Source organism: Leuciscus leuciscus, assembly GCF_965113295.1.
Source record: "Leuciscus leuciscus genome assembly, chromosome: 9".
Classification (NCBI taxonomy): Eukaryota; Metazoa; Chordata; class Actinopteri; order Cypriniformes; family Leuciscidae; genus Leuciscus; species Leuciscus leuciscus.
Window position 1 is genome coordinate 16,305,968 of NC_138733.1, and position 21,490 is coordinate 16,327,457.

The window sequence follows — 21,490 nt, forward strand, 5'->3', positions numbered from 1 at the left end:
ACATAATATGGCTCCTTTAAGTTCATAAATAATAATTGTATAAAAAAAATTATGTATTTCCCCTCGCACGCTGCTTAGGCCTGAAAGATTTGCAACTACAGAGAGAAAGAAGCTGCATTCTCCACACTCCCACAGGGGGTGCCATATCCGGTATTATTAGGTCTTCTCTATAGGGGCTTTTGCACCGGGTTTATAGGAACTCAGTTATCAGAACTAGCCACCAGGGCAGACCCATGAGAACTACATTTTCCCAAGGGCCATTTTCCTGGTTGCATTCGCACCACCAGCAGGAACTCTGAAGTGACGCAAGGCGGCAGAAAGTGACGTCATTTAAAAGCGGCATCAACAACGTCAACAACTGGAGGATGTACTGTATAAGTAATGCGATTGAAAGAGCAAAAAGGAGGGCTGAAAGAGTAAATCTCCTACGATAACTTCCAGTCATCTCTAATCGAGGCTGAGAAAAGAACACAAAGCCACAGATAAAGGCGACAGGTAAATGCTGTTAACTAGCTTTCTGTAGGTTTATGTTTTCCATGTTTGTGGGTACTTTACGGAGTTCACGGAGTAAGTATATAAATTGTGTTTACACTTACGCCACTGGTGGATCCTATTGTGCTGGGTTAGACTCTAATCTGAAGTAGGAGCTAATTTAGTCCTCCCAAAAAGGCATTCCTAAAATCGTTCCCAGATCCTGCGGTGCGAACGTGCCAAAAAGCAGGTATTTCCGCCAATAGTTTCTACATAGTAATAATATTTTGCAATATAACTGTTTTTAAAGCATAAGAGACTTTCAATAACAATAGAATAAAGTAAATCACAATTTATCTCATAATTTCCAACCATTCTTAAATCTGAGTGCGAGAGACGGAGCAGAATGTGGAAAATGAAGGGCCATATCCCTGCCACAAGGTGATAAATGGACAGAATGGCCTCTTTCAGTCAAGCTAGACTATAATCTGGAACTTGTACTTGGACAACAAACTTGTCCAGGGTCACAGCCCAACATCTATTGTTTTATTTTCCCTCTACAGACTGCTGGGAACAGAACAGTATCACGTTGCCTGAGATTAAGCCCTTTCCTCTGGATGTACTTTCCCCTCCTCTTTTCATCTAGTCTCAATAGGTAACTAAAAACCTAGGAAACCAGTCCTCCACTAGGATTCACCATGCTCACACTCCTATTGTAACTATTCTTAACATTACAGTGCTTCCAGTGAGAAAGACACAATGGGGACTGAAAGAAGGTGTAAATCTAGTCTGGAATAAGGAGTTAAATTTGGCAACTGCTGTGTTTATAAAGCTCTGCAGAGCCTCTCGCTAACAACTACACACACACACACACACACACACACACACACACACACACACACACACACACACACACACACACACACACACACACACACACACACACACACACACACACACACACACACACACACACACACACACACACACACACACACACACACACACACACACACACACACCTTACATAATCTCTTGTTATATATTGTATACAGTCAAGGTCACAGACAGACATAACACTTCTCGGTGTGTAATAGCACTGTAACTTTAGGGGATTTATCAGGAGAAACAGGACTTTCCTTCATCTTTTGCAATTAAAGAGTTCATCGAACAACGTTGACAAACACTCAAAATGGAGAACCTCTTTCCCAGTCCATTTTTGAAAATTAAGCTGCAAAATCATGATTGTGACATCTACACCATGAGCTCATTAACATAAAACCACCCACATTTACATATCAACACTAGATCAGTATTCAACAGCTTGTCTTGTCTTAAAGGGATAGTTCGCCCAAAAATGATATTTAAGCCATGATTTACTCACCCTCAAGCCGTTCGAGATGCATATGTCAATCTTTTTTCAGACGAACACATTTTCAGTTATTTTAGAAAATGTCTTAGATCTTTCAGTGGTTATAATGTGAGGCAATGGGGTCCAGCTGCTTCAAGTCCGAGAATGTGCATGCATCCTTCACAAAAATAATCCACCCGGCTCCAGGGGGATAAACGAAGGCCTTCCGAGGGTAATCCTTGCGGTTTTGTCGTACATATTTAAAACTTTATAAACGAAAATAACTGGCTTCCGGTGGCGGTTGGTGCGCGTTCATGGAGATGGATGCTGGCGTATGACGTAGGACGTAGCGTAGGAAGCGTCGTGACGTAGAACGAACGTGACAGCGCAGCCAGAGAGCAGAGCAAAACAAAACTCTACGTTCGTTCTACGTCACGACGCTTCCTACGCTACGTCCTACGTCATACGCCAGCATCCATCTCCATGAACGCGCACCAACCGCCACCGGAAGCCAGTTATTTTCGTTTATAAAGTTTTAAATATGTACATTTTTACGACAAAACCGCAAGGATTACCCTCGGAAGGCCTTCGTTTATCCCCCTGGAGCCGGGTGGATTATTTTTGTGAAGGATGCATGCACATTCTCGGACTTGAAGCAGCTGGACCCCATTGCCTCACATTATAACCACTGAAAGATCTAAGACATTTTCTAAAATAACTGAAAATGTGTTCGTCTGAAAAAAGATTGACATATGCATCTCGAACGGCTTGAGGGTGAGTAAGTCATGGCTTAAATATCATTTTTGGGCGAACTATCCCTTTAATGAATGACGATGTTAATTACATAGCATGAACTTCACATACAAAGTATTGGCCAACCATGTTCTTTAGATTCTTAAAATGTTCTTCACACTAAGAAAAAAAATGGTTCTTTTAAGAACTGAACACTGAAGATCTTTGAGGAACCAGAAATGGTTATTATGGCATCACGGAAAAACACTTTTGGAACCTTTATTTTTAAAAGACATTTTTGTCTTCTTTCTTGATCAAGAGTTCATATGTAATTGCAGGTGGTCTTATGTCTTATGTTAATAAGCGTGAATTATTCCTTTAAAGGTCAGAGATCCATGATATATCGGTTCCATATCGGTAAACAGCCGATATTGGAGATTTTGTTTAATTTAAAGATATTGGTTATACAGTACATCTGATATTTAATTGTTATTTTTTCATTTAGATTACCTTTGCTGTCATCTAACGCTAATTTAAAGAAAACCTATAAAGGTATTCATATTTAAAACACTAATAAAATGCAATATTTAGCAAATCTCCAAATAAATTCTCTTTACATTTACATACATACATATTCTTACTAGAAAATTAATACTGTATCTTATGATGTGATTTAAAAAAATTCACTTAAAATTTATAATTTAGTCAAAATATTAAAGAATTATTCAAATTGGCCAGAATGTTAATGTGTGGGCTTCCTTAAAGTAAAAGAGTCAAGTATAATAAAAAAAAATAAAATAAAAACTTGACTAAGTTTATACTTCAGCATAAAAAATCCAAATAATACAAAAAGTGTAGAACCCAAAGGGCTAATAGGGTCCTACCAATAGGTTATAAAAAGTTGATCATGTAGTTAAAAAATAAATCTTTCTAATCTGAAATGAATTTGGTGTCATTCACAGGTCCATCTCAATTAACCTGAGCTCAGCGTTTCCCACCGAGCAGCATTATCAGCACACAGCATCACTCAGCAGAGAGAAAATCTGTGTTCGTCACACTGAGCCAAATGCACCGTTCACTGATAGCGTAGCCGGCATAATCACCTACAGATAAGGCCGTCTTTTTCTATCCGCCAGCCCTGAAATCAAAGCCGCACGGAGGGGCATGGCTCTAGGATATGTGATGAACGGGGAGCGCAGGGTTTTTCATCAGATCACTGACACCCTGATGACAGCAGCCCTTAGCAATCTCAAAAGCTCCGAGCAGCTGCCTCTGAATCTGCAGAGAGGCGGTGGCACAGCCGAGGTCCAGAAGGCCTCCTCCTCTTTCTCTCGGATGCAGAACCGCCGCCTCGACGCTTACTTTACGACGCTGGCAGATCTGGGCTTTGGCAGTAACTGGGCCAAACCTGTAATTGATTTACGAGCAGCTTTCCCCACTCCGCCCGGCGATAGTGTCCTTGTAAGGCAGTGCCAGCACAGACTTCCCTTGATACCCTGCAGACGCCCTCCACCAAACACAACTTCTCCTCTAAACATGACTGGAAAAACACGAAATAAAAATTATATGGCTCAAAAGTTGTAGACATTAAGTGCACTGATGATGATCGGTGCAAACACTGGGTCCAGTGAGAGGTGAAAACCGAAGCCATTTACTGTATCCATATATCCATTTATAAACATATTTCTATTTATTTTTCAATTTCACAATTAAAGTTCATTCAAATTGGCATTTATTCACCCTCATATCATTCCTTGATGTTCTTCCACAGAACACAAAAAGGAGACGTTTAGAAGAATGACCAAGCTGCTCTTTTCCTAGTGCAAGTACATGAGGGGTGGAAAAAAAGAATCCAAAAAAAGTTACAGAGGCATAAAAAAAAATGGCTATATGGCTTGCGCACTATATTAAAAGTCTTTTGTAGCCATTCGATAGACATGAGAGAACCAGAACAAAAAAGAAAAAAGAAAAACTCAAAAGCCGTTGTTGTAAGAATTTTTCTTTTTGTGTTAACCACTAAAACTTGATTGGATTGTAAAACAGTGTGTCGTAATATTATTGGCTAATATTTCCAACGACCCTGCAGCCCTGGTTACAAATAATTGTTTCAGAGGGAAAATGTATATAACATTTTCATGAAAAACCTTTTTGTAACAAAAAAAAAAAGGTTTTAAAGGTGAACTAAGTAACTTTTTTTACCTTAACTGAACAGCTTCGGAGTCATTGGAATGGTTATATTACTTATTTCGGGTTGAATGGTGGTCGTTTCGCACCCCCCTGGTGCCCGCGAGCGGAAAATACGCACTTGCAACTTTGAGCCGGCGGGCCGCCGGCCGCTGCGTCAGGAAGTCTCGCGTGATATCAGGTCTCGCGATGTAAACAATTGCTTTACGGCCAAAAGAAATCTGCTAAAATGCTGTCATTATTGCGCTCCCTCACGCTGTCCGAACCCGAATGAAGAAGACGTTTTAAAGAACGTCCCATCTGCTTTGATGTCGTTGATCTACTAGCCTCTGGTGTCTGAGAATCACCAACGAGTTTTTACAACAGTGTTGTCAAATATCTATTCCGAAGCTGTGGGGGGAGCTCTAGAGAGAAACCTGCGAGCAAAAAGCGAGAATACAGCGAAGAAGTCCCGAAGCTACTGAGTGCTGCTTTAAATAATGTGCACTTACGAACCAGAACACCTACATGCCTAACTTTACATTTTAAAGAGTTAAAATGTCACCTTTGAGCAGACAAATAAGAATGTCTTTCTCCGAATACGCATACATCACAAGAGTACGTCCAAATTCACAGTATTCATAAAACAGTATGCAAAAAGTACCTAGATGACCTAGGCTACTACTTCTGTTGAGATTCTGAAGTGCACATCTGATGGACACTTACTTTCCCATGAGGCCACAGAAGAGGAGTTGTGAAAAACAATATAGCAACATTTAGAATGTGACAGTTAAAAAGGTACAAAGTATATACTTGTTCAAAAGAAGTACCTACTGAGGACATAAGATTTCGGACCCAGGCCGGGTCAGAGAGCCAAGTCCAGTGCTTATAGAAATTCCATTATCAGCACATCTGCTTCAAAATGACTCCTTTATTAAAAAGCATTTTGATATAATGTGGTCAATGAATGAGGTGCGGGTATCATATCTCTCACCTGCCTGTTGCAGATGTTATTGATCCGGTTCTGAATCCACAGCATATTAAAAGAGAGTCGTAACAAGGTTAGGGACTTTGTTTTGGTGTGGAGGGCTAATCTCTGACTGATGGGAAACAGGACAGACGGGGTGAAGAGAAAAAAAGGAAGAGACAGACCAGGTGACTACATACTACAGTACTTACCATTTCTGCAGTATATAGCCTAGTAGCCTATTTTATATAGTGCACATTATTTTACATAAAATACCAGGATGACCAACTACAATGAGAAAATTACAAGAGCAATGCTGTGAGGAATACTGTGTCCCACAATGCAAAGCTCTCAACTTGACCTTCCATTTCTGAGTTAAACAAGTAATGTGATAAGTTTCTGACAAACATAATGAGGTCATGTGATAATGTAGCATGCTACTAATTGAAAAACTTATCCTGGAGTAATGTCTATTTTTTCAGTTACTATAGTAGGCAGTTTATAGTCCTGCAGCGATACACAGAGCCGCCTCTCTTCTGCCCCAGGAGAGAAGGGGAAATGAACCACTTAAAACCCCGCGCTACCACAACCTCAACTCTGCTTTGCAGCAGGCCAACATCACACAGCAATTAAAGCCTTCAAAGAACACACACACAAAAGACCCACTATATTCACTCTCCCATGAAGAGAGGAAAGACGATTCATCCTCATGCTGGGGCTGCAAATAGGAACGTGACATTGGTCGGTCAAAGTCTTTACAGCTCAGACTCTCTGCAGGACGCAAGATGTTATTATTACTTCAAAACAAACAGTCTTATCTGAACCAGCCCGGGCCATTTACATCTCCCATTAAGAGCAAACTAAATGACCCTCAAGTCAAATCTAAGATGTGTGATCCACGTAACAGTAAGCTATGGTTTAGGATTATTTGTGGCTTCAAATTATGTTACGGCTTAGTCTGCCTTGCTAACGGCAAAAGCACTTTGGCAGGCAATGTAAAAGTGTAGCTAATAAGCAGAAATAGATGAAGAATATGCTGTAATATTTAAGCCATAAGGGACAAAATTTAACATGATCTCTCTCTCTCTCTCTCTCTCTCACACACACACACACACACTCTACATAACATATAAAACAATCTGGCCTTCACAATAAATTGCTTGTGTTTTTTCCACATTTGTCAGTCTATGTAAAAGCATCTGAAGAATCAATGTAATGTAATTTATGTAGTGTGCCTGTGTATATGTATGTATGTATGTATGTATGTATGTACACACACACACACACACACACACACACACATACTACATAAAAAAATAAATATAAAAAAATACATTCCATTGATTCTTCAGATGCTTTTATATAGACTGACAAACGTGGAAAAAAACACAAGCAATTTATTGTGAAGGCCAGATTGAAGGACAAAAATTAAGAAGAGAATATTACATATTTTCACACAGAATAGCTAAATGCACTATGTAAATTTTGGGGAAATAACAATATTGTCATAGAAAAGGCATGAAACTATAAGTGTGTTAGAGCAGAGATGTGAAAATTTCTGTAAATAATTGGATGTAAATTATATTGTAATCTTAAAACACATGGGAAAACATTCTATTAAACACCAAACAAGCCAAAAAGCCAAGATCCAAAACCTATGAAAATCCCCCACCCTCTTCTTCTGGAGTATGATGCATGATAGTGTGCACAAAACCATGTGAGCATGTTCAAAAAAGTAAATAATAATAATAGAAACAATTCAAAAGTAGTCTTGGCCTATAACAAATAATGGCATCTAAATCGTATCTACTAGATGCATTGTGCAAAATAAAGAAAAATAAAAAAATTCACAACACAACCAACCAACCAAATCAAAGCTGAATTATAAAAAATAAAATAAAAACACAACTACAATATTCTCTTCTCACCACACATATGTACACACCCAGCATTTGTCAGTCCGCATTACCAAAACACTGCATGCAATACAATCAGCATTTTGCATGGTGGCAGATTTTATCTTAAATATTTATATGGCTGCCACTGATGCCACTGTAAACCGGTATGAGATATTAAATGTACATCATTTGCTCGTCAATGAGACGTGCCAAGGCATGCTGCCGGAGGTGGAGCTAGTGCAGTGGACCAAAATGGATACCAGCACACACAGGCAAATCTGAGCATGATCCAAATGGTATTATCCATAAAAACAAACACTCAAAAACCCAAGACACACAATTCTGCGCAAAAATATCAACCAAATGATTTGGTGGTAAACATATCGGGGGGAAAAAACCACAATGACACAACAGAATTTACAATGCAATTTATGCAACGCCGAGTCTGTGTTTAGAATGGTAATCGTGATAAATTAATTCATTTTTTCTGATGGTAATCCAGATTTAATAAAGGTTATTTCTCATCACTGGTACACCAGAGCTACCAACCTGAAATATTTACAACCGCAAGTTCTCATTTATAGAAGCAAGAGGATAACTCAATTAAAAGTGTTCTGAGACGCAGTAATAATTTCCAGATTTGTTCTAATAAATTACATAAAACAGGCCTGGTAAAAATCTGAACAGAAAATGTGCTTTCAATAATGAAATACTTAAAAAAAAAAACAGGTTAGTTTAGCTTTTAGAGAGAGAGAGAGAGAAAAGTTCAATTCTACACCCTTAATTTAAAAGGACGAATATAAATCATCTATGCATTATAATTATTTATGTGTTATTGCACAACTTGAGCAAAAAAAAAAAAAAAAAACGTATTCACCTTGTAAAGATGCATTTAGCACCTAGTTATTTCTATAATAATTATGTAATAGCTTATAGTGTTATTCTGTAATGTATGATGACTCATTTTTGTAATTAAAGGCATTTTCCTGAGAAGCACTTTTTTTACACACTGTATCTGTCTCAGAAACTACCCAGTGACCTAACTAGACAGCATTTTTGACTGTATAGGCAATTGACAGCTAAAATGAGACTCTCATATGAGTGTAATGGTTTAGGCCAGGGTAAGTATGTGTTTATTGTGGTTTGTAAAGGATGTGTTTTCACCTTTACAACACCCAGCAGCATAAAGCCTCCAGCCAAAATAATAAGACACATGTCTACAACAAAAGCTTCATTATTGTCTCGGATTACAGTTAGTTAATTCATATAATGTTATATGGGAGTCATTTAATACAATTCAAGTGTGGCTGGTTTTCATTGTGTATCTTATAACGAAAATAATACAGGCTTTATTCCCAGCCAAGTCTATTTTGCTACAAGAACAACTGAATAAAACGTATAGATTTAAATCTAGATTTAGAAGGATGAAGAATAAAAAATATCTACACTAGGTGGAAGCTGGAAATGTCTTGCTACCTTTAAAGATGTTTCAAAAATCTCAGTTTGTAATGCGAGATTACAGTTTTATAATACTAATAAAGTTTTAATTAGTGCCCTGGCATTGAGAAGAATTTACTGATTAAGCTGATCAGTTATCCTCTGAAAATTATCATTATAAAAGGTCAATGGGTGTAAAACAGTATGTCAGACTTACACCTGCACATACACACACTTTTCGTCTCGTTCTCATTTAAAAAAAAAAAAAAAAAAAAAAAATTGTATATTGATTTAACACATTTCCAATCATAAGTAATCTGTTAAATCACATTACCTTTTTGTGTCTGTCTTTAAAAGGCAACGCCGGCCATTGCATCTCCTGCAAGAAGTCCTGCCACTGTTTCTGGTCCTGATCCGATGAGATGAAGACGATTTCCAATTTGTCCTTGTGCTCTGAGGATTTCTTAAACTTGCTATAAAACTCGCAAAGACTCGCGTTGAACTGCTTGCAAGGACCGTTTAAACTGCAGCCGAAGTAGAGCCCGAGCAGAGACAGCTTACTGCCCAGCGCATGAACATCCACCTCGGCTTTCTCCCCGTTGACGAGCCGCTCTCCGAGCAGATTCACCAGAAACTCCGACATCGCTGCTGAGCTCTCGAAGCGCACTGCTTTGGGTTTCGTTTGCTTGTTCAGGTGATTCGAAATAAAACCCAAAGTGCTGGATGAATATCCGCAGGCCCTGGTGCCGTTTGGCTGTCCTGGAGTCGCCGCACGGGTTCGAGAGACAGCGACCGTCGTGTGTCTCCACAGTGAGCGCTGTTAAGGAATGCGCGCTCCAGTTATAGACAATCCCTCAGCAACAGCGCCCACTCCCACTGTGAGACTTTCGCGACATCTAGTGGCGAGATGGTGCAATTGCATTCTGCGTCCAGAGAGTACACAGAAATGAATAAAGATGTCAAGCAGAACACCATCACACTATGTCTATATCTCTGCATAGAATGATACCTGAATTTTCTCTTTAGTATGGATGGATGTATGGAGAGATTCATACACGGGGCAACTTTTTGGGCAATGTTGCCGTCAATGGGCAACCAGGTGAGACACAGGTATCCAGATAGAAATTTGTTGCCCATTCTCAATGGGAAAGTGCCCAAGCAACATTGCTGTATTGGAGTAATAGTGTATAGTAAAACAGTGTTTTTATGTACACCTTTCGACTATAGCAGAAAAGTGATGCCACAGAGTCACAGTAATTACCTCATTCATCCCATGTTAATTTGACAAATAAATAAATAAAAACAGAACAGTACTGCTAAACACCCCTTTTAGCAGAATACTCTGGTTTAAAATGGTGCACACTAACATTTAAAACAGATTATGTGTAAACAACACAAAAATTATACAACTTTATACTAGGCTACCTCAAGTCAGGAATAAAAACATAAACCCCTCCATTGGCTGGTGCACATTAATTTCCTATCATATTATTTACTTGAACTGCATTAAACCCCCACAATTACTCTTGCAAAACTCTTTGAAAATGAGAACAAGAAATGAAGATGCATTTTTCAAAACATTTTATTTTGTTCTGATTACAAACAAGCATGATCTTCTAGGTGAGGATTATAAGGCGATTTTCATTATGCATGTTTACTGAAATTGTAACTGTTTCAGTTCCTCTCTCTTAACTTGAAGGTATACTGTCAAGTCCCTTTTTTGGAAAATCATTCGAAAGTCAATTTGAAATGTCTGATTATGCAAAGCTTACTTCTATCCAAACAGTTTTAATGTGAGCAACGCTTTCAAAACATGTACAATCACCACAGCACAAACTCACAACATAATACCAGGGCCACAATATGTTTGGCTTAACATTCCAGAGCAGGAGCACAGATTACAAATGACAAAACTAACAATGGAAAAACCATGTAAATCATATTTTAAAAAAGCAGATGCAATCCAGCAGTATATGCCACAGGACATTAATCCTCCGTGAACATCATTCGAACGAGGTCAACTTTAAAACACTCATCTTCAACCAGCTTCTGGGGCTTAAAAAAAAAAGACAAAACAAATTATATATGCATACATTTATCATTTATTTATATCTAGATTTCACTATGGATTTCTATGTATAGTACATTGGCAAGAAGCATACACATTAAAACAGTCAAATACACTGGTCAAAAAACATTTACTGATATTTACCGTCCCGTATCGCAGTAGTGTGGGTACTCCAGTCAGCTTTAGGGTCTTCTTAAATTCATTGTTCGGGTCCTTCCAGCTAGCAAGAACAACAGTGAATGTAGTAGATGTAGGGCAAAAGCAAATCGAAGCACTATCTTTTATAGGATTCTGTGCATTGTGCACTGCTGTCAAAGTGCATAGTCCAATAAACACAGAGGTATGACAGCAATTATACATGGGCAAAATAATGCAATTTCTGACTAAACGCAATATGCAGCTACATACATGAATAATACCTGTTTAAATAACCAATCTAATTGGTTAAATGTATACTTACTATGGTCTGTCTCCTACTTGGCAGTAAATGAAGACAGATCCCTCGGGCAGATGAGACAGCTCTCCTCTGACCACTGGCTCTGCTGCAGAGGGGAGACAAAGACCGCTTTAGATGTGAATTTTAAAAACAGCACAAATACTGCGTAATGTTAATGCACCTTTCACACAGTCCGGGCACCAGCTCTTGCCCTGGCCATCTTTATCTCCAGAGAAGTAAGCGAATATCTCTTTTCCTTTTCTTTCAGACACAGCTTTAGAAAATTCGTCGTAGCCATGAACAGCAACTTCCTCGTATTTAGTCATGATCTGTTATTTGGTGTTTCAATGACAAAGTCCAACTCTGGTTGCAGAAAGCTGACCGATCTGTGCATTGATTGAACTGAGTGTGTAAAAAAAAAAACTTCCGATAACAGCGACCCTAGTGTGTGAAGTATGACAGTACGCGCTTTAGATAAAATAAGAGTGGTATATTTTAAAATAAAAGTCTGCCAAGCTTGATTATATCAGTTTAGTAGCCTTTATTTCCCCCCACATTTTCATGCACATTTTCAGCTTTTTTAATTAAAATATAAATTATTATATATTGTTTACGTGAGAGTCTAATTTGTACTTTATACTCCAAATCCATTCATTTTCCTTCATTCAAAGCTTGTTCATCTACAACAATAGCCTAAAAAAGTTAAAATCGAGTAAAAAAAAAAAAAATCCATTTAAAGGGTTAGTTCACCCAAAAATGAAAATTCTGTCAGTAATTACTCCACCCTCATGTTGTCATCCCCCCTTAGCAACACCATAGCAACCACCCAGAACACCCTAACAACTACCTAGCAACCAGCCATAAGACCCTATCCACCACCTAGCAACACCATAGCAACCACCCAGAACACCCTAGCAACCGCATAGCAACCACCCCAGAACACCCTAGCAACTGCCTAGCAATGCCTTAGCAACCACCCAGAATACCCTAGAAACCGCATAGCAACCGCCCAGAACACCATAGCAACCACCTAGCAACCCCCCCCCCCCCCCCCCCCGAATACCCTAGCAACTGCATAGCAACACCATAGCAACCCACTAGAAACACCATAGCAACCAAGTGGCAAGTTTTGCCACTGCAAGCACCCACTCACATTTTCTTAAGGAAATGTACATTCTAGTTTATTTCTGTAATGCAAAGCTGAATTTTCAGCATCATCACTCCAGTCTTCAGTGTCACTCACATGATCCTTCAGAAATCATTCTAATCGAAACAGTTATTTTTAACTATTTATATTACATATATTACAATTTATAATTGTTTATTTATTTATTTATACTTTTTTCATGATTCATTGATGAATAAAAAGTTAAAAAGAACAGCATTTATTCAAAATAGAAATATTTTCTAACAATATAAATCTTTACTTTCACTTTTCATCAATTTAACACATCCTTGCAGAATAAAAGTATTAATTTCTTTCAAGAAAAAAAAAAGAAAGAAAAAAAAACTACTGACCCTAAACTTTTGAATGGTGTATATTGTTACACAATATTTATATTTTAAATAAATGATGTTTTTTATTATTATTTTATTTTTTTAATCATCAAATAATCCTGAAAAAAGTATCACAGGTTGTAATATATATATATATATATATATGCACAACTGTTTCCAACATTGATAATAATCAGAAAATTAACAGAAATAAAAAATATTTTAAAGTATATTCAAATAGAAAACCATTATTTTGAAATGTAATAATATTTCACAATATTACTTTTTTTCTGTATTTTATTTGATCTGGGTATTTTTAGCAAATAAATGCAGGCTTGATGAGCACATATGAGGCTTCTTTAAAAAACATAAAAAATAGTAACATTTCCAAACTTTTGACTTTTAGTATATTATGGGTTATTAGCTTATAGACAGTATATACTAACCTATAATATATAGGCTATATTAAACTAAATGACATCTACACAATGTTTAAACCATTATTTTGTTAATCTGCTAAAGAGTCGCAATTTTTCAAGCCAAGTTTAATAAGTCTAATGAACATGGGTTTTTGAATTTACATAATAAACAAGAAAAATAAATGTAGGAGTAGGTTATGGAGAACATGACATGTAAATTGCTAAATGACGTGATGCACGTGACAATGATTAATGCTCTAAGGATGCAGGGTGTGTGTGAGCAGCACATCATTCTCCAACAGCAGGAGCAGGAATGGCTTGGTATAATCTCTTTGATTATACAACAGTCAAATATGTGGCCACCCAGAATAAGAAAGTGGGACTCTTATACAGAATCTTTCAACTCACTGTCATGGGATATCTCATCGGGTAAGAGTTATAATTACTTAATGTAGTCTAACCTCAACCAAACCGTTTTGCTTGGGATAAAAACTAAAACATTTTATGTGATGATGCCAGCAATAGAAAAAAGATTTTCTCCCTCTGTCTCTCTTTTGAGCTTTTACTGTTTTGAGAGGCAAATATACATGTTTTTGCTCAACAGGTGGGTATTTGTTGCAAAGAAACAATACCAGGCACAAGATGAAACTGTTGAGAGTTCTGTGTTAACTAAAGTTAGAGGAGTTGCACGCCTCAACACAACAGATTTTAAACTCTGGGGACCAGAGGACTATGTTTACCCAAAACAGGTCGGTCAAAACACACTGAAAAAGTGCTTATTAGTTCTGTGTCTGTTATATGATTAATCATTTGCTTCAGGCCTTTTAATATTGTTGTTAATTTTTGTTTCCAGAGTGAGGATTTTGTGTTTATAGCAACCAATTTCATCGAGACGCCAAACCAAAAATTGGACAACTGTTCAGAGGTAAAACTAATTTTAACTGTCAGTTTTCCTCTCGAAGTCTGTTCCCCCTATGTTTCCTGGACTGTCTAACCTAAGGGCAACAGACTTCGACACATCTGCACTTTCAACAACACTTTTAACACATCAGCTGTTCCCTAAAACACATTCGGGTTTTGTTTTGTTTTTTACAGTGACATATATAGCTGTTAGCTATTCAGAGGATGTAGCTATTCAGTGCTATTCTATGCCTTTACTCTGTTAATTAGTAACATCAGTAACTGATTACAAATGGCTATCAAACCCTCCTTACCTCAGATTTTCATCTTCCATTCAGGCCATTAACAGTGTAAAAGCACTTTGGTTATCTTTTATGAACGGATGTACGCCGATTATGGTTAGCAAAACACTTAAGTGCTTTTTAGCTGCTTCCCTTTTTTAAACCATACTGTATTGATTTTATAGGCTTGCTGGTTTGGTGGTAATAATTGTGTTATCAATCTCAGGTGTCATTAACATATGCATTTTTGGGTTTAAAGGGAATTTTATTTCCAGAATACAGTTGCGTATTTGGGCTTAGTGGTTGGCACCTACTGTATATGTATTTGTGTCTGTCAAGGATTTCAGAGGCAAGTAACCCTCTTTTCCACCGCAATTGTGTTATTCATGCCAGAGCTGCATGTGTTTGACTGAACCCACAAACTGACTGTAATTTTTTACCAGTCTATTTTTGACATCTTAAGTAATTTTATTCAGCATCTTTATGCCACCACAAGCTGCTTTTGATGCAACATTAAGAATTGTATTTAATTCAGTGCATTTATGCTGTGAAAAAATGGTAATTTGGTCCTTGAATAATGTAATGGGGAGTTTCATTTGAGCGCTTGATCCAGACTCACTCATAAAGCGTAAATGTGAAATCTACAGAAAGAGGCACAGAAAATCCCCAACACTCGTTTACACTGTCAGTCCAAATCCGATTATTTGTTTATTCGATTGGAATCTGATCTAAAATTATTGATGTCCACACTGTCACTGCATCCAAAATCGAATTCTTCCCTACTTTATAGGCTAGCATGCAAAAAACAGTACACCAACAGTAGCCTACACTTGAAGTGCGCATTTGATGGACACTTTATCCCATGAGGCCACCGGTGGGGATTTCTGAATGGAGTTGAAGCGACGCAAGCGACTTTATTCTGTACTTTCGTCTCCGCCGGTTTCAAAATATGTCTCCGTTACATTGCCATTTTCTGCTCCTCTGGCACTTTGCAACAACACATCCTTGTTTCTGCAGCGAATTTCAGCATGTTTCCAATAACAACGTCTGACGTTTAGGCCTACATTTCACATGGAGAGAAAGTCACATGAACCATGTGGAATCCGATCAGATCAGTCAGACTGAAACAGATTTCCAGAAATGTAGCTCAAAACGGATTTGTACAAATCACATTTCATGTGATTTTTGGCCATTCACAATTGCTAAATCTGATCGGATTTCAATTGGATATGCACAAAAATCGGAATTGGACTGACAGTCTTAACGTAGCCATAGACCTTTGGGAAAATAAGCTCCTCACAAAATAAGTTCACATGTTATATCTATTTATTGCTAACAGGAGGCTATCTTCTTTTAGAAATCATCACTACCAGATGCCCAGTGCACTAAGGACGAAGATTGTATAGCGGGAGAGTCTGTTAGGGCTGGAAACGGTATAACTTAAAACTGCTTGATATATAATAAAGCTATGCTGACAAATAAATATGTGCCCTCCGTTTTTTTTAAATATGTCAAAACCTACTAAAGTGCTTCATTCTCCCTAGGAATTATGACTGGCATTTGTTTGAAAACAGCTGGGAATTCTACTGGCATTTGTGAAATATATGGCTGGTGTCCCACTGAAATATATCAGAAGCCAGAGTAAGAATATTTGTATATTAATAACTCTTTTAAAATCCCATAACATGTTGAACCCAGACAGTGCCATGGATGGAAGCCTTTTCTACTCAAAGTATCCTTTTATTTTTTAACTTAAGGCCGCGGTCATTTGTCAGTCGGGGCTTCCAGTGTCATCCTCTTCATCCTCTTGCAGTGTCATCCTCTTGCAGTGTCATCCTCTTGCAGTGTCATCCTCTTGCAGTGTCATCAGTGTCATCCTCTTGCAGTGTCATCCTCTTGCAGTGTCATCCTCTTGCAGTGTCATCAGTGTCATCCTCTTGCAGTGTCATCCTCTTGCAGTGTCATCCTCTTGCAGTGTCATCAGTGTCATCCTCTTGCAGTGTCATCCTCTTGCAGTGTCATCCTCTTGCAGTGTCATCCTCTTCATCCTCTTCCAGTGTCGTCCTCTTCATCCTCTTCCAGTGTCGTCCTCTTCCAGTGTCGTCCTCTTCATCCTCTTCCAGTGTCGTCCTCTTCATCCTCTTGCAGTGTCATCCTCTTCATCCTCTTGCAGTGTCATCCTCTTGCAGTGTCATCCTCTTGCAGTGTCATCCTCTTGCAGTGTCATCCTTTTCAAGTGTCATCCTCTTCCAGTGTCATCCTCTTGCAGTGTCATCCTCTTCATCCTCTTCCAGTGTCGTCCTCTTCATCCTCTTCCAGTGTCGTCCTCTTCCAGTGTCGTCCTCTTCATCCTCTTCCAGTGTCGTCCTCTTCATCCTCTTGCAGTGTCATCCTCTTCATCCTCTTGCAGTGTCATCCTCTTGCAGTGTCATCCTCTTGCAGTGTCATCCTCTTGCAGTGTCATCCTTTTCAAGTGTCATCCTCTTCCAGTGTCATCCTCTTGCAGTGTCATCCTCTTCATCCTCTTCCAGTGTCGTCCTCTTCATCCTCTTCCAGTGTCGTCCTCTTCCAGTGTCATCCTCTTCATCCTCTTCCAGTGTCGTCCTCTTCATCCTCTTCCAGTGTCGTCCTCTTCCAGTGTCGTCCTCTTCATCCTCTTCCAGTGTCGTCCTCTTCATCCTCTTACAGTGTCGTCCTCTTCATCCTCTTACAGTGTCGTCCTCTTCATCCTCTTCCAGTGTCATACTAATCCAGTGTCACCCTCTTCCATAGTCATCATCTTCATCTTCAGTGTCATCCTCTTTATCCTCTTCCAGTGTCGTCCTCTTCCAGTGTCGTCCTCTTCCAGTGTCGTCCTCTTCCAGTTATTTCTGTACAAAACAGCTCGTTATGCTGCTTTACATTGCAAACTGGTATTTCTTACTATATTATTTTAATGTATTGTCGTAATTATTAACACAATTTGTAGTGCAAACAGTTTGTTTACTCCACGAACTGACACCCCAGTGTTTTTTTTAAGTGAAGCCACTGTGGTGAGAGAAGCAGAAAACTTTACCTTGTACATAAGGAACTTCATCAGATTTTCCCAGTACAACTTCTCAAAGTAAGACTCTCACTCTGATGCATTCATTAATAATGAGTTCAAATCCTGTCTGTTTCTATGTCAAAACTATTTACTGAATAAAACACTATATACTATTACCACTCAATTATTTCAAATGTTATTTTTTTTCTTCTCAGAACAAATGTCATATTAAACAAAAGTAAAAACACATATTTAAAAACCTGCTTGTATGATAAAATTGATCACCCGTACTGTCCTATGTTTCGTCTGGGAGATATTGTACACAAAACTGGACGTAGCTTTCAAGAAACCGCCGTAATGGTGAGAACACTGAGAGTGGGTTTAATGTGTAGCGGATTTAAACATTTTTATTCATTAGACATTATGTGCTTATTATGCTGAATCTAACAATTTCATTCATATAATGTCAGGGCGGTTCATTTGGGATTATGATTGATTGGTCCTGTGACCTTGATAAAGAAGACTCACATTGCAATCCTCACTACAGCTTTCTGTCTCTGAGCAGCAATGAAACTGGATATAACTTCAGGTACACTTATCAAGTCAAAGTCATTTTGAGTGCTCTTTTTTTTCTGAGAGCCCTGCCTTATGTTTCCTGTGAAGGAAGATGTTTGATGAATAAATGAAAATGTATAAAAGTAGTTGTTGTTATGCTCAAGATCTCCGATAACTGTCTTCTCAGATTTGCTGAGTATTCCATTGATGCTGAAGGAAATAAGAAAAGAACACTATACAATGTGTTTGGAATTCATTTACACGTCATAGTGTTTGGAACGGTATGTGACTCAATGACAGCAATCCACAGGTGCTGTATATATAATTGTATATGTATAATTATTTTTTTATGAGTCTCTTCCAGGCAAGAAAGTTTTGTATTATTAATACCATCATCAACATAGCATCAGTTCTAACTTTAATGACTGCTGTAAGTAAATATTCAGATCACTATGATTTTTTTTTTTTTTGTAATAACATTATTACTTGGTCGTTGGCTTTAGCTACACAAGGCCATTGTAACATATGACTCTGAAGCTGAGACATTATTTTAAATGAGCATTAATAACTTACAAGACCAAAATTCCAAGTCATAATGTTGTTGTCATACATCATCCATTTGATATAAATGGCTGTTAACAAGACTGTTTTTCTCCAGGGTTCTGTCTTGTGTGACATCATACTACTGTGCATTGTGAAGAAGAGCGCTTTTTACAGAGACTCAAAGTTTGAGAAAATAAAAAAGTATGTAACAGAAGCGTGTTTGCTAGAAATACCTGTGTTGTGTACTTTGATTTAAGAAAAATATAATTTGAGTAATGCATTGTTCTCTTATTCTTTCATATATCAAATGTCATTAAATACATGTAATTGCATGCATTGATCATCTTTATTTTATATCTCCTTAGGAATGACAAAGTAAGTCCAGCAAACATGATGCCAGAACGTCCGAAGAGAAAGTTCAGTTTATGAAATTTGCAATAATAGCAATGCATGTGTGAAATATGAGGATAGCGGCTTATATTAGCTGAAGTCTAGAAAATGTTATTTATATAATATAATGTATTATGTATAAATACAATGACATATTCAGATGTATGTTTGTTTTGGACTTCCTCATGTTGTGTCTAATGGACAGCACCTGTAGAAACTGTTCTTCATTCACCTCCATAAACTCTCAATGTTAAATTTGCTCCATGAGATATAAGTCTGCCATGTATTCATCTTGAGGGAAATGAGGGAATTGTTGGTCCTTCACCACTTATTTTACACTAATACTTAGTCTATCAGCATCGAGCATAAATAATTAGCGTATGAGATGACTCAATACATTTATTGCATTAGCTTCAGAAGGTTAATTATAGTCCATTATATTTATAATGGCATTTTAATATGATTTTAGTCATTAAACTCATGACTCTTTTTTTTTTAAGTTGTCATTTTTTATCATAGTGGCCAATGGCCATTAGAGAATTATAGGGCCATTATCATACTATTAGAGAAATAAGAATGTACTACAATGAATCTGTTGCTGTATGATTTACTGTATGAATCTAACTAACTAAAAGTGTTGTACTAACTATTACTGCCACATTACATTTTTACGTATACCAAAAACAGTGTTGTTGCTACACAAAGTTGCCAGAAGAGGTCACACAACACTAAATTAGCTTGAAATAATTTTTTTATTATTTTCCCTGAGTGTTTACATCTGTGGCATTACACTACATTACATGATAAAACTGAATAATTTTAAAGAGAAACACAATTTGATATCCTGATAAAACATGTAATTCGTTCCTTCCAACCCCAATCCATCTATTCGTCCATCCATCGTATATTTACTACTATAGGACTATGTATCTATTAAATGTGCCATTTAAATAAAATTGAAAAATAACTAACAAATCACAGATTCTTGATTTTATTGCATTTTACAAAATCCCAAATTTTCATGATTTGGGGTTTTACATTAGTGTGTTAGTGTTCTTGTGGGCTCAATAATAATCTTGTCAAAAGGGTTTAACAGTGTCTACCGTGTGCAAAAAAACACTTTATTTTTACATGCATTACCACCCACAGAATCTTGACAGATCTGGCACTTGCGTCGGAGCTCAGTTAACCTCAGGGCATTTGTGTGACACAGCTCTAATTGGCTTTGTACAAAACTGTGCCATGATGCCATTGCCATCTTCAAAGGATACAGGAGTTAACTAAGGATACTTTGGAGTCTTTTGCCAAAATCCGAGCTGCATGGATGGGCACTTGGTGGATTTGGGGCCACTAAAGCTTTCTAACAGTCCTGATATATCCCTGTGATATATAACATACAATATTAGGCTACAATATATAATATAGGCTACTTACATTCTATAGAGAACAAGAGGGAATTGTGTAATTAATTTGAGATCGGGCTGATCAGAGGGGATCAATATGATATTCTTAACACATTTATTTTTTAACCAAAATTAAACATGATTCCTAACCACCCCTAATGTACACGTATCAGATCACTCCATATTATTATTACACGATACACAGGAATGTGTTTTATTTGTCTGTGTTGAATGTTGCCTAATTACAGACTTGTCAATCAGACCAAAAGCACATTGTGCGTGATAGGCCTAACGTTACTGCTTTTACTGAATAACTTTCATATTAGACTAAAAAAGTAAATATTGCCAGCTACTTTATCTATTATTGCTCCGCCAACTAAAATAGTTTCAAACAAAGGCAAACTAACCAAATTAACCGTTGCACGTGTAAAGCAACACAAACGATGTTTTGAACGAATCATTTGGATTCAGAGAAAATTCAGTTGATTGATTCACTCAAAAACACAGTAACTTGTTGCCACTTACAAATGACTTTTATCATCAAAACCCTTCATGACACCTCATAAGTCTAATTTCGCGAGAATCACCCACTTTGTGTCGACGTGACTTGCACAAAAATACTAAATTCGATGACTGATACGTAACGAAAAGACAAGTGGAGTGATATACAGTGAAAGACCCAGTGCTGTTCAACTACGCCGCTTGACCAATCAAATCCGAGGACCGGAACTTACTGTTGTAGCCTATATTGTATACTTATTTATACAGTATATATGAGAACATTAAGTAACTTAACGTCTCTTTCCATATTTTTCATGCAAGTTAGGCTACCATAGGCTCTTGTGAGTTGTAGGCTATAGTATGATAACGTTTTTTTTATGATAGGACATTGCTTGTATCTTTTAGATGATTAAAATTGTATTTCGTTTAAGTAGGTAGCTAGCAACACTAGCA

General features: G+C 37.6%; 3 protein-coding genes across 5 annotated transcripts in view; 1 reads left to right on the top strand and 2 right to left on the bottom strand.

Annotated features, from left to right (window-relative positions):
• The window catches only part of nxn (nucleoredoxin), a 74,350-nt gene extending 64,506 nt beyond the window's left edge, over positions 1-9,844 (bottom strand). The window contains exon 1 of the mRNA XM_082181046.1: positions 9,354-9,844. Coding sequence (XP_082037172.1) covers positions 9,354-9,662 — 309 coding nt within the window. The 5' untranslated portion in view covers positions 9,663-9,844. The remainder of the gene's footprint in view (positions 1-9,353) is intronic.
• A 741-nt stretch (positions 9,845-10,585) lies between these two features.
• On the bottom strand, positions 10,586-11,959 carry txndc17 (thioredoxin domain containing 17). The gene is made up of 4 exons (XM_082181079.1): positions 11,705-11,959; positions 11,548-11,629; positions 11,232-11,307; positions 10,586-11,074 (listed from the first exon to the last, which is right to left on the bottom strand). The coding sequence occupies exons 1-4, from the start codon at positions 11,847-11,849 to the stop codon at positions 11,006-11,008; spliced, it is 372 nt and encodes a 123-aa protein (XP_082037205.1). The 5' UTR covers positions 11,850-11,959; the 3' UTR covers positions 10,586-11,005.
• A 1,740-nt stretch (positions 11,960-13,699) lies between these two features.
• p2rx8 (purinergic receptor P2X, ligand-gated ion channel, 8) lies at positions 13,700-21,412 on the top strand. 3 transcript variants are annotated; one of them, XM_082179369.1, is made up of 12 exons: positions 13,700-13,868; positions 14,044-14,188; positions 14,293-14,364; positions 15,978-16,053; positions 16,165-16,261; positions 17,640-17,723; positions 17,861-18,005; positions 18,116-18,234; positions 18,388-18,481; positions 18,565-18,630; positions 18,859-18,944; positions 19,109-21,411. In XM_082179369.1, the coding sequence occupies exons 1-12, from the start codon at positions 13,753-13,755 to the stop codon at positions 19,170-19,172; spliced, it is 1,164 nt and encodes a 387-aa protein (XP_082035495.1). In that variant the 5' UTR covers positions 13,700-13,752; the 3' UTR covers positions 19,173-21,411. The 3 variants fall into 3 exon arrangements, with proteins under 3 accessions (XP_082035495.1, XP_082035497.1, XP_082035496.1); XM_082179371.1 differs by lacking the exon at positions 18,565-18,630 and having other exon boundaries at positions 18,388-18,510; positions 19,109-21,412; XM_082179370.1 differs by lacking the exon at positions 18,388-18,481 and having other exon boundaries at positions 18,555-18,630.
• Positions 21,413-21,490: the final 78 nt, after the last annotated feature.